This window comes from Microtus pennsylvanicus, chromosome 1, assembly GCF_037038515.1.
Source record: "Microtus pennsylvanicus isolate mMicPen1 chromosome 1, mMicPen1.hap1, whole genome shotgun sequence".
Lineage (NCBI taxonomy): Eukaryota > Metazoa > Chordata > Mammalia > Rodentia > Cricetidae > Microtus > Microtus pennsylvanicus.
In genome coordinates, this window is record NC_134579.1 from 47597 (window position 1) to 60523 (window position 12927).

At 34.7% G+C, this 12927-nt stretch overlaps 1 protein-coding gene across 1 annotated transcript; it reads right to left on the bottom strand.

Annotated features, from left to right (window-relative positions):
• Positions 1 to 2031: 2031 nt before the first annotated feature.
• Positions 2032 to 2970, bottom strand: LOC142837891 (olfactory receptor 2B11-like). The gene has a single exon (XM_075953306.1). It carries the CDS (start codon positions 2968 to 2970, stop codon positions 2032 to 2034), a length of 939 nt encoding a protein of 312 aa, XP_075809421.1.
• Positions 2971 to 12927: the final 9957 nt, after the last annotated feature.

Sequence of the window (12927 nt, forward strand, 5' to 3'; positions counted from 1 at the left end):
TCTCCAAATGCCCTTGGGCTGCCTTTTACAAAATCTTTTTAAAATTGGGGCTATCTTACACCTTAGGTCTCTTAATGTCTTAAAATTTTTGCCAGTGTGAAAGAAACAAGCCCCATATGCCCATGGTTTGTGGATGCTGTGCTCACATGCCCCTTCCCTGCTCCCCCTGCTCCCCTTCCCTGAAGACTGAGACTTTCCTCTTCCTAGAATTCTTCTATTCTCGTCACCCCACCTGTACTTCCTGTCTGGCTACTGGCCAATCAACATTTAATTAAACCAATACAAGTGACAAATCTGTACAGGGTACAAGACCATTGCCCCACAGCATTTCTTAGCCTAATTTTTAAGTTTTTCTTGAACTGAATTTGTTGAAAGTAGTTTTAATTCTGTTTGTGGGGCTGAAGATGAGTTAAGTAGTTAAAGTTTAGTGGGTATACTTAGGAAGTAAACACTCCAATATATTGAGCTATGTGCAGGCTTTGCAGTGTGCTCCATAGCCCTAGCTTTGGTGAGCTGTCACCCATGCCATGATGGGCTTTGGTAATTCAGCTATCTTTGAGTCATTTCTATTCCTATAAGTTACACATGAATCATATTCCTATAAGCAACCCCAATAAAACCTTTTGGTTCATCAAATTGGTCTTTGGTGTTATCCATGCTTTGGTCTGTTGTGGGTTCCCTATGTGGAGTGAATAGACATGTGTGTTTCATCTTCCCAGGAATTTTTTGCTACACAGTACAAGTTAACAACTGAAGTTAACTATGACTTTTCCAAATACCAACGTGTTAGTTAGGTATAGGTGGTCTAGGTCAAGCATCTCACAGCAACTTGGTTATGATATGCTAGGGCATTTCTATGCTCCTGAAGCATTCTTTGTACATGATGTTGAGTAATATGCTAACAGAAGAGAGGCAAGGACTTCTTGTGGCCTTAAAGCTATAATTGCTGGCTCAACCCAGAGCAATGAGAGTGAGTGGATAATGCCTCTCTCGTGCCTCTACCTACATAGTGAAAGTGTTTACAGTTGCCTCGTTTCTCTTCTCCCTAATATTTGTATAGCCTTGAAATATGTTCACGTCTGTGAGAATATATTTGTTGTGTTCATGCCTAGACATTTTCTTTTTGTATTGAAGGAAAAAAGAGCTTACAATCCTGAGAATGTGTCAAACTTTCCAGTACTTAGAACTGAATTTGAGGGAGGTTCAGTTCTTTTTACTTCTCTGACCTTTCCCATTATTATACCATTTATAATGGTCAGCTACCAGTGAAGAAGTCATGGTTCTGCCAGACATCTTTGAGGTATCTTAGACACCCCTGGCTCCTTATATATCTTGTGGTTTTGTGATCATAATATACTACTTTTGCCAAGAATGCACAGGGTACATAGGATGTTCACACACTTGGGCCAACCTTCCTGAGAATGATGAAAATTCCTCAAGTGATATTAATGAGATGTGTACCAATAAATGATTATCATGTTGTTATAAATACATTAACCAGTTTGTAATTTTAGTGTGCATTCTAAGCTATTAAATATTTGTTAATTCGGTACAAGCAAGACACAAGAACTATTTTCATACATTTGAAAAGATTCCATGTTAACATTCCCAAACACATTATATTTTAACATGGCTATAAAGAATATGGGATATTTCATTAGGAAAACATGTAATATGATATTGGAATTGTCAGTTTATGACTTCTTAGAGGATAAAGCATCGCTTTTCTTAGGTGTCTGGCCACTGGTAGGCTGCCCATGACCCAGGAGATAGCTCCACACCCATGCACTAATTGGTCAGCATTAATTGGACTCAGGAGGCTGTTACTGCTAAGATGCAAAGTCAGGAAGGAAAGAGGTTGAGAGATCCTGGGGGAATTTGAAGTGATGTGCTGGGGTATAAATAAGATAAAAATACATTGAATGTATGTACAAAGTTTTCAAAGAATAAATGATAAAATACTATTAAGTTTTTAAAAATTCAGCCAGGAAAACATATTTTAACTGTGAAATAATTTTATTTGTTATACTATCACCTAGAACATGAAATCCTTCTTGCCAAATTGCCCAATGCACCCTTTACATCCTTATTCCTCAAAGTGTAAATGAATGGGTTGAGTGTAGGAGTCACCACACCATAGAAGAGAGCCATGAACTTAGGTTGGTCCGTTGAGATAGAGGAGGGAGGCTGAAGGTACATACTTATTCCTGGGCCATAAAATAAGGAAACTACTATAAGATGAGAGGAACATGTACCAAAGGCCTTTGTCCTTCCCTCAGAAGACTTAATCCTAAGTATAGCACGTCCAATACTAATATAGGAAGCAAGTATTAAGCATAAAGGAACAGCTAGTATAAAAATACATGCCACAGAAAGTGCCAACTCATTTGTCTCTTTTTCACCACAAGCAGTCTTTATCAGAACTGGAATCTCACATAATAAGTGATCCAGTGTATTGATGCCACAAAGTGGCAACTGTAACGTAAGTGTGGCTTCTGAGATTGCATAGGCAATTCCACAGAGCCACATGATGCACACTAACAGAGTGCATGCACGATGATTCATGATCAAGGAGTAGTGCAGAGGTCTGCAGATAGCCACGTAGCGATCAAAAGACATAATAGCCAGAAGAAGGCACTCTGTGCCCCCCATTGCACTAAATAAATAAAGTTGAATTGCACACCCCACATAGCTTATGGTCTTTCTGGAGCTTCCCAGGTTGAACAGCATCTGAGGCACAATGCTTGTGGTGTAGCACATGTCCAGAAAGGAGAGATTTGTGAGGAAGAAATACATGGGGCTGTGAAGACGGGGTTCTAAGGTGGACACCAGAATGATGGCAACATTCCCAAACATGGCTAGAGGATATGTTACCAGAAGAATAATGAAGATAGGGAGCTCCAGCCAAGGATGGTTGGCAAAGCCAAGGAGAATAAACTCTTCAGGGTGGGTTGCATTAATGACTATCATTGTCTTTAATCTGTTTCACCTGTAATAACAAAGCAGTAGAGAGAAGGAGAGGGAGAGAAAAAGAGAGAGACTTGAGAAATGACAAATGATAACACATTATTCTCTATTTTGTACTTTTTCCGGTGATAAAGAAAATAAACAAACAGATTGTTATGGCTTTGGTAGGGGTAAAGAAGATAAAGAGTCTTGACCAGGTAATCCATTTCCTTTTAGGGCACTAAATAACAAAATAAGCTACTTTAAACAAGATATATCTCTGGATACTGAATTTCTTTATCTGTATAAGGATAAAACACTGAATTCTCATTACGATTAAGCAAAAAGAGAAGTTTGCATCCATTGAAGATTCACAAAAATTGCTTTTCTAACTCTAGCTGACATCACAATCAATCAGGCCTTTAAAAAAAAATATTATCCCCAGCATGTTATAGAATAGAGGTTTCATGAGTCTAAGGACTGACATGCCTCCTTTTCAAATAACTGCTGTGGGCATTGTTTGTATAGTCAAATTGGTTATAAATAATGGGATAAAAATAAAACAACATTAAGATGATTTCATCAATTGCAAAATCATCAGAATAATTATTTCTGCCAGGAGCAAGAAGAGCGGTGTTAAACAATATATCTGAGCTATTTAGAACTTATAAATGTAAATTCTTTGTAAATGTTTTATGTATTATTGTTGTGTATGTGTGAATGAGTTAAACAAGTATGGGTATCTGAGTGGCACAGTATGCATATGAGTTGTGTGGTCAGAGGAACAACTTCTCGGAGTGAGTTTCCACTTTCTACCCTGAGTTCTAAGGATCAAACTCAGGCAGTCAGTCTTGGGCAGCAAGGGCTTTTACTATCTGAGCCATCTTGCTACCCCAAAATGTAACTTCATTATTCAACAACACAATTCATTGACATTAAACAAAAATTATATTGGTTTTAACACTGCAATTTTTCTTGTGTAATACTTAGACTTTGAAATAATTGAAAACCTTATTTAATTTTAGCTAATTCATTCACCTTTGGCATTTTTTATTATGTGTATTACCCTGTCTTAAAATGCATTTATACACTTAAAAAAGACATATTATCTATAACTATAGTTACATTTATGAATATGAAGTATTTTATGACTGCCAGGAGAAAAATCTAGCTCAGAGACTAAGACTTGCAAGTAACTTTACATTATTGAAATATATATACACTCTCTTTTCAGATAAAAGACACATACATACAAAACCACAATATTCAGTACCTAAGTAATATAATATTTTGAGAAAATAAGAGATGTTTTATATAAAAATTATGAAATAACTTAGACTATAAAATTATACATTTACATTTACATATTTCTATCTACCCATACAATTTTATAACTATAAGACAATTTTGTCCATTTATTTAACAATGTTATTAATCACATTTTGTATTCTTATACACTAGCAACACCTCAATATTTAAAAGGCCAATTTATATTTAATACTCTAAGTTCTTTATAAGTATCTGTATCTGTCTTTAAAGACAATAATTGATGCAGTATTTTTTTATTATTTTAAGGTTTCTTATTGTCGACATATTATTTGTAGGTTAATTTGTGAATGGTTATAACCTATGTCAAAAGACAAAACTAGCATATTTAATTATACATCCAATAACTTTATTTTCAATGCTAGAATCAAGTCCAGCTTCGTTCTACAATACATGAAGAAAGTTTCTGCCGTGTAGAAACAGGGCTGCGAGTTCTCCAAGGTGGACAACTGGGAAAACAGGTGATTAGTCAGCATTAGTTTATCCCAGCATATTTCTCTTCTTGTAACTATTAATTGTGGGAGGACTTTTACAATTTTTCCACCTCAAATAACATACATTTCCTTTTTCCAAGATTGTTCGGACAGAATTCTTGTTTTTTAGTGACATTTTTAACTGTGTTGCGTCTCTCTGTCTTATAAAGGTACAGTTTGATATGTGACATTTACACTGAATTTGTGTGTGTGGCTTGATCTGATCTATCAGAGCCTAATGAGGGTCAGTGCTGTGTGGTTTGTTTCACTTGCCCTAATATATACACAAGTTCTATAATCTTATCCCCACTCCCTTAACTTTACACATTATCTCATAGTATTTCTGTACTTTCATACTTAGATTATATAACCTTTGTATCTTTGGCTTCTGATAAATTTGATTGCTATTTTAATACACAGAAATTTTTTATCTAGAAATTTCTAAATCACCTTAGGGTGGCTCAAACTCTATTAGATATCTTCTTAATGCACACGCACACAGACACACACACACACACTATATGTAAATAATCTATATACATATATATTATACATATGCCATGTAGGGAAAGATCAAAAAAGTAATACTGGTTATTTTATCTAAGACTGAAACACAGAGATAAAATATGTCAACAAGTCATGAAAAACTTGGCCATAGATTTTTAATCATTTATGCAAAGGAAAATATCTCAAAATAATCTATATTTTGTGTGCTAATATTAATGAAAATATTATATAAAATGTTTATATGTGACATAATTCTGTCATTTAATATTTCATAGATAGTAGTTCATGAAATTTAATACTTTTACTGATGTTTCAAGTAAGAGGTAAATAAAAGAGATATTACTTATGAAAAGATCTACTTGTTCTCAGAGTCAATAAATCAAGATTTCCAAGTTCCAGAGAAGATCTCCTGAAATGAAAGGCTATTAAATGCTATTAATTACCAAGTGCATTAAATGCTACATACATTCCATTCTTTCCTGAAATGCATGACTCATGGAAATGTGTCTTTTGACTTACCTTGTTGTGATAATCTTCAACAAGAAGGAAATATAAAGGAATTCAGAGTTCTTTTATTTTCAGGTACAGATTAAGAAACTTTAGTTAACAGAAGAATACAGGGTTTAACAATTTCAGGTAATTGATGGACTAAGCAAGTGATTGATGAACTATGACAAAAAGGAAATGCTGTGTTAGGCAGACAATGGTAGAAAATACACGGAATGATCCATATGTGATATTTGTATACTGCTTTCAAAACTCCTGGGATAGTTCTTAAGCAGATCATTTATGCAGCTTTATCCTTGTTGAATTAGCAGAAAATGTTCCTAGGGACAGAGTTATTTGTGGATTTGCTTCTTATGTACACTTAATTATCTCCTTAGCTGGGTGGTAAGCAAGTCTCTTCTATTATTAGATGTGGTATAAAATAAATTCATTAAATTTCCTAATTCACTACATACATTTTATGTTTAAATAATTCTGTAAGAATTTTCCTTTGGTGATTTGCACAAATGTCTCTTCACCCAGATAGGCACTGATGACCAAAGAAAAGATTCCACCAAAGTCTAACTTAGAGGATCAGTGAGTTTATTGCAGTTACTTACAGAGCATGGGTGGTTCAACAGGATTTGTAGCACTAAAAAGACTACCAAGGAATGGATGCTAAGTACATGACTTTTGGGCAGCCCCACAGGTCTGAGAGTTTACTCCAAACAGATAGTCTCATCTGCAAGTTTCTTCTCAATAGCAATGTTGCTTCTATAACCTTTGGGAGGGATCTTGTGAATTGTGTTAACTTTATGGACTTCCTGAGATTTTCAAGTGTTTAATTTCTAAAACTTAAGAAGCCTCAATCTAGGAGGAAATCTTTCATTTTCAAGGGCATTTCTATATGCCATTCATATATTGATAAGAGAATGTATGCAGGTATTTATTTTGTAATTGAAAATTAGTAATTTCTCATATTTTGGGGATTGTGGTAGTTTGAATAAAAAAAATATTCCCATGGATTCATGTGTTTGAACACTTGGTTTCCAAGTTGTTGACTCTGTTTTGGGAGGTTATAGAACTTTTGAACCCTAGAGCCTTGACTAAAAGAAATACATCACTGGTGGTTGACTTTGACACTTTATAACCTTGCACACATTCAATTTACTTTTTCTGCTTCTTTGTACATTTAAGATGTGATCTCTCAGCTTCCTGTTGCTGCTTCCATGCCTTCCATACCATTGCAGACTAACAGCCAAACAAATTATTCCTTCTGTAAGGTGCCTTTGGTTGTGGTGTTTTATGACTGCAAAGAAAAGTAACTAATCAGGGATACGGTGCGATGTTTTGGTTTATTTATATACTAGAGGTTGGACAGTAGTTGAGACTACTTAAGCTATCCTCATCCCAAATAATTATCACTCCATCATAATGAGTACATTCAAAATCTCTTTGGTATATTTTGAGCAATATGATACAATTCTTTCCAACTATAATCAACTTAAAGTAATATTAACACTATTTTTCCTAGGTAATAATAATTTTATAAATTAATGCTCTACTGTTGATTCCAATCTCCTCTACTATAGATTATCTGTTCACTTATTATTTCCTTTGTTTTACAGAAACTTTTCACATTGAAAGAATCATGTTTGACCAACTTTATCCTTTTGTTACCTATACATTTGCATTCTTATACAGGCAATTCTTGTCCAAACTAATGTCATACAATGTTCTCCCCATTTTTTTTTCTGGCAATTTTAGAGTATGGTCTTTTTTTCCTTCTTATTTCTCTTCATTGTATTTTGGAGATAGTTTTTATAAGTGGAAGGTTTGTGGCACCCTTATTATAAAAGTCTCTCTAGGTCATTTTTCTAATGACATGCACTACTTTGGTAAGCACACATTCTGTCACATTTTGGTAATTCTTACAGCATGTTTTACTATTTTATTATCTGAAAACAGCCATCTTCAGTGTTACTATCATAACTGTTTTGGGATACTATATGTTACACCCATATAAGAAGGTGTACTTAGCTTTAACAAATTTTCTGTTTCCCAGGTAGCTCCTTGGGCAGCTGAGGATAGGGAACCTGAAATGACCCTATCCTATAGCCATACTGATGAATATCTTGCATATCACCATAGAACCTTCATCTGGCGATGGATGGAGATAGAGACAGAGACCCACACTGGAGCAGCGGACTTAGCTCCCAAGGTCCCAATGAAGAGCAGAAGGAGGGAGAACATAAGCAAGGAAGTCAGGACCACGAGGGGTGCACCCACCCACTGAGACAGTGGGGCTGATCTATTGGGAGCTCACCAAGGCCAGCTGGACTGTGACTGAAAAAGCATGGGGTAAAACCGGACTCTTTGAACATGGTGGACAATGAGGGCTGATGAGAAGCCAAGGACAATGGCACTGGGTTTTGATCCTACTTAATGTGCTGGCTTTGTGGGAGCCTAGCCAATATGGATGTTCACCTTCCTAGACCTGGATGGAGGGGGGAGGACCTTGGACTTTCCACAGGGCAGGGAACCCTGACTGCTCTTCGGACTGGAGAGGGAGGGGGAGAGGAGTGGAGGGAGGAGGAGAAGAGTGGGAGGAGGGGGAGGGAAATGGGAGGCTGGGAGGAGGCGGGAATTTCTTTTTTTTTCTTTCAATAAAAAAAAATAAAAAATTTCTGTTTCTCACTGCTTCAAAAACAGCCATTTCCTTTTCTGTGTACTCTGTTTTGTTTTATTGTTTTCATTGAGCTATTCATTTTTCCTACTGTAGAATATGGGCTTTATATTTAAATATTTTGATCCCTCTTGAATCTATTTTATTTTGGTGAAATAATGAGATCTAATCTCAATTCTGTTCTTCAGGCATTCTGTTTACCTAACTATGTTATTTAAGATAATGTCCATGAAAAACTGGAACTTTTAATTTACCAAAGGTAAGTTTTTGCAATGTATCTTATGTCTGATGGTATTTTCTTCATATATTTTGGTGATTCAGTGTTGGTTTCTTGTGTTTATATGATTTTTATAATTTGTGCTAATTTATGCATCCATCAATATACAATGATTTTTTTCATCCCTTCGTACAGGTTCTCTTCCATATAACAAATTAACATTCCCTAAAAATATGAATTATAAAGCAGTAATATATTTAAACCAACTACAATACTTCAAAATATCAGTTCAAAATATTTTACAGATTACATCTACTTAACAATAATGTTTTATATTGTTTAGGTTTCGGATACTGGAATAAGGACTATGATCAAGGACAACTAGATGACAAAAAGGTTTCCTTGACTTACATGTCACAATTATAATTCATTGCTGAAGGAGGACAAAGCAGGAACTCAAACAAAGCAGGAGCCTGGAGGCAAAAACTGAAGCAGAGATCATGGAGGAATGCTGCTTCCCAGGCCTTGACCAGCCTGCTCTGTTATATAAACTAGGATCACTTGCCTAGAGGTGGCACAGCTCTCAATGGTTTGAGATCTCATAATCAACCATTAATGAAGAAAATATCTCATAGGCTTGCTTACAGGCCAATCTGTAAGTTTTCTCGACTGAAGGTCATTCCTAGATGACTTCGGCTTGTGTCAAGATGACAAAAAACTAACTAGAACAACTATCTAATGTTAGAAACTTATACTTACTGGAGGCCTACTTTTTGAACATCAGATTTTCAGTTCTTAAGAAAATATTATAAGTACTGTGTTTGTCTGCATGTGCATTATGTGTGTGTGTGGTACCAGTGCCTGTTGTGGGTAGTTGCAGTGCCATGGTGTATGGGGAAGTAGAACAACTATGGAAAGTCATTTCTCTTTTTCATCTTTATGTGTCTTCTAAGGATTGAACTCAGGTCACAGCCTTGATAAGCAAGTTCTTTTGATTACTGATCAATCTCACAGGCCATGAACATCAGATTGTTATAGGAATAAAATATTCTCAAACCTTCTAAGTATGTTTTATGCGATTGTTTTTATTTTGTTTTTAGACATGAGCTTACTCAAAAGCAGCCTTTGCCCAGGGTAGCCTTGAACTAATGTCTAGGGAACTGACCTCAGCAAGTCAGGTACTGTTGAGGAGGTATGGAGTCCATGAACTATTGGACAGACACACAGAGGCACTTGGGAACTCACTCTGAGGGCCAAAGCTTAATTCTTCATTTTATTTTTCTCTTTCTTCTTTCCAGTTGTTCTCCTGATGTATCTTTCCTGTTGTTTTCCTTCTACATTTTTTTCTTATACATCTTTTATTTTTCTCTTCCATTTTATATCTCCTAAGACAAAAATTTCTACGCAAGAAAGGATTACCTCCCAATAATAAGTTATACATTCTCTAAAAACAAATTAAAATCTTTACACAGGAAGAAATCACAATATGTAACAAGTTACATGTTTTTCTTAGAAGCCCAAAAGTAGCTAACATTTTTTGTATTAATTTTTTTACCATGTCTTCACCACAAAGCAATGATTCTTTTTTAATTGATTAACAAACCATTAAGTAAGCAAGGCATTAAGTTTAAGCAGCTTGTTTAGATTAACAAAGTGTAAGGAAGCAAGGTTTTCTTTTTAGCCATTTATTTTACTGTCAGGCTGCATTTCGTGGTTACAAAGAAATAATCATTTCATTATTCATCTCAAATGGTAATCTTATAAAAAATCTTAAAAGAATCACAAATATAAACACACACATATAAAGCAATCGTTTATACTTTTTTTGAAATATATCAGGTCTTTATTTCTTAGGGGAATCTTCACTGTTGTGAAATATCATTTTTTTTAATTTTTTATTTTTTTATTGAAAAAAATTCCGCCTCCTCCCAGCCTCCCATTTTCGTTCTTCAGAGTGCACACTTACTCATCATCAATGATTTTAGTAAATCACATCAAGAAATCAGGAAGTCAAGAGACTACAAAAATTTAAGCATTGTCTTTGGTCACCAAACCTTCTCTAGCAAAGAAGGAACATCACCTAGTAATAACCAAGTTGCCTTTTTTCTTACTCCTTGACCTCAGTGAGTCCCTCACTCAACTATTGAAAGTGTGTCTTTCTAAACTTTAAATTTTTTCTCAAAATTGTTTTCTACATTAAAGCCATTAAGAAAAAATTCTTAGTTTAAGTTTACTAACAATGTACATCTCTAAATTCTTTCTGTTGTTGGTAGTTGAATTATTGATCTGCTCCAGCAACAATGCTATGAAAAAGTCGACCACTATTATTGTAAGTACCAATAATATTACCAAGTGAGGGGATTACAAACCCCCTTACAATTTTCATACGACTCATAGATTATGGGTGATGTGGTGTCTTCGAGGCCAATAAGCAGAGCTATACTCAATAACAATAGGATGTCCTCTGTCTCTCCAAGACACACCCATCATGTTTATGATGATTAGTGAATCATTTTCCATGAGTTTCTAGCACGATCCCTGACAAACACCAACCTTCTTGTCCCAGATTGTTGAGCATTAGGATCGAGATTTGTATCACTACACCTGGAAGTAGTGTTATGTTGCAAAAGTTTAATTATGTTAACAAAGATTTAACATAAGTTGTATTTTTTGAATTTATTCTAATGAGCTCTGTATAGTCATGTGGTTTTATAATGGTGGCTATCATCCTTCTGTTTCTAAAGCAGGACTTCTTATTGAGAATTTTAGGGATTTGGTGGTGATGAAATCCCTGTTTTTTGTTTTGTTGTCCTTATTTTTTGTTCTGTTATGTTTCGTTTTTGTCCGAACAATGTTTTATTTCTCTTTCACTTCTAAAGAATAGATTTCCCTTTTTTACATTTTTAGTTTGTGACATTTTTCCTCTCAGCATTTGGTCACCTAATCCTGTCTTTATCTATCTCTACTTCACTATAAAGTTTATGCTGAGAAAACTGACCTCAGTCTAATGAGGATTCTCTTATGTTATGGCATGTACATAAAATGCCTACTTTATGACTCACATGTTTGAATATTTGGGACACAGTTAATGCTAATGTTTTGGGAAGTTGAACTTTTAGAGGTTGGAGCCTAGATGGAGAAAGTGAGTCATTGGGAGATGAGCCTTGAGTGCTATAGTGCTCCTCTCTCACTCACTCCCCTTTCTCCCTCTGTATCTCGTTCTTTCTTTTTCCTGATCATCTCTATGTAACAGTGAGCATATGTTCCCTCAACAATGGCTTATCGAATAACAAAATTTCAACGTCAAATTAATAATTTTCTTTCATCAATTGTGAGAAATTTTACTTGAAAATTTTAAGTTTGGGCTATAAATTTGACAAATACATTGTAGAAATTCAAATTTGTAATGGAAAATATCTTGAATATCATTCTCGTCTCAAGTATGCTTTATCAAAAATATGTTTATTATTTATTTTTGTAATTCACTTGCTTCCACATTAGAAAAAATAATTTTTTCATATTGATTCATGATAACTTTCAAAGGCACATATAAATGTCCCAGTTTATTCTCTGAAGTGTTCCCAGACTGTACTTCATTAGTACATTAATGTCACTTCCTTTTTCCTTATTGATTCAAGATTCATACTACTTATGTTTAAAAGAAGAATTTAAAGTTTACTCATAGTTTTAGTCTCTTTGTACTTTTAATATCTCATGAGAAATTTTTTATTTAAACATCAAACACTTATCCCAACTCACAAGCAAAATTCACAATGCTTTTTGTGAAAGCATGAACATACTCTGAGTTTTGATAAAGTCATGATTAGGCACAGCGTATTTCTCCTTCAGGCCATTATGAAACTACATGAATCATAGTCCAGGAGTAGAGAATTGTTTAGGAGGTGACACTGACTGAAAGCCCACTGATGCTATTTTATTCAGCATGACTTTACAATAATTGAATTCGGCATAACAAACTTATAATTTATTAATTGTTCTCATTACTTAACACGGTGAATCAACTGGAAAAGAACTTCTGTTTTCTTTCTATATTTTCACAAATATGTACCCAAGGTGGTACATATTTGAGGATCCAACTTGATTATAAAGTGATTATACAACTTGATTATAAAATTTTAACATACAATGTGATTATGAAAGTGCTAGAAATGAAACAAATCTGGCAAGGACATGTTTTATGAACTTGGAATATATGAGCATTATTAGGGAAACCAATCTAAAATTACTACAATCATTAAACTATTTCATTTGATATCAATGAGCTT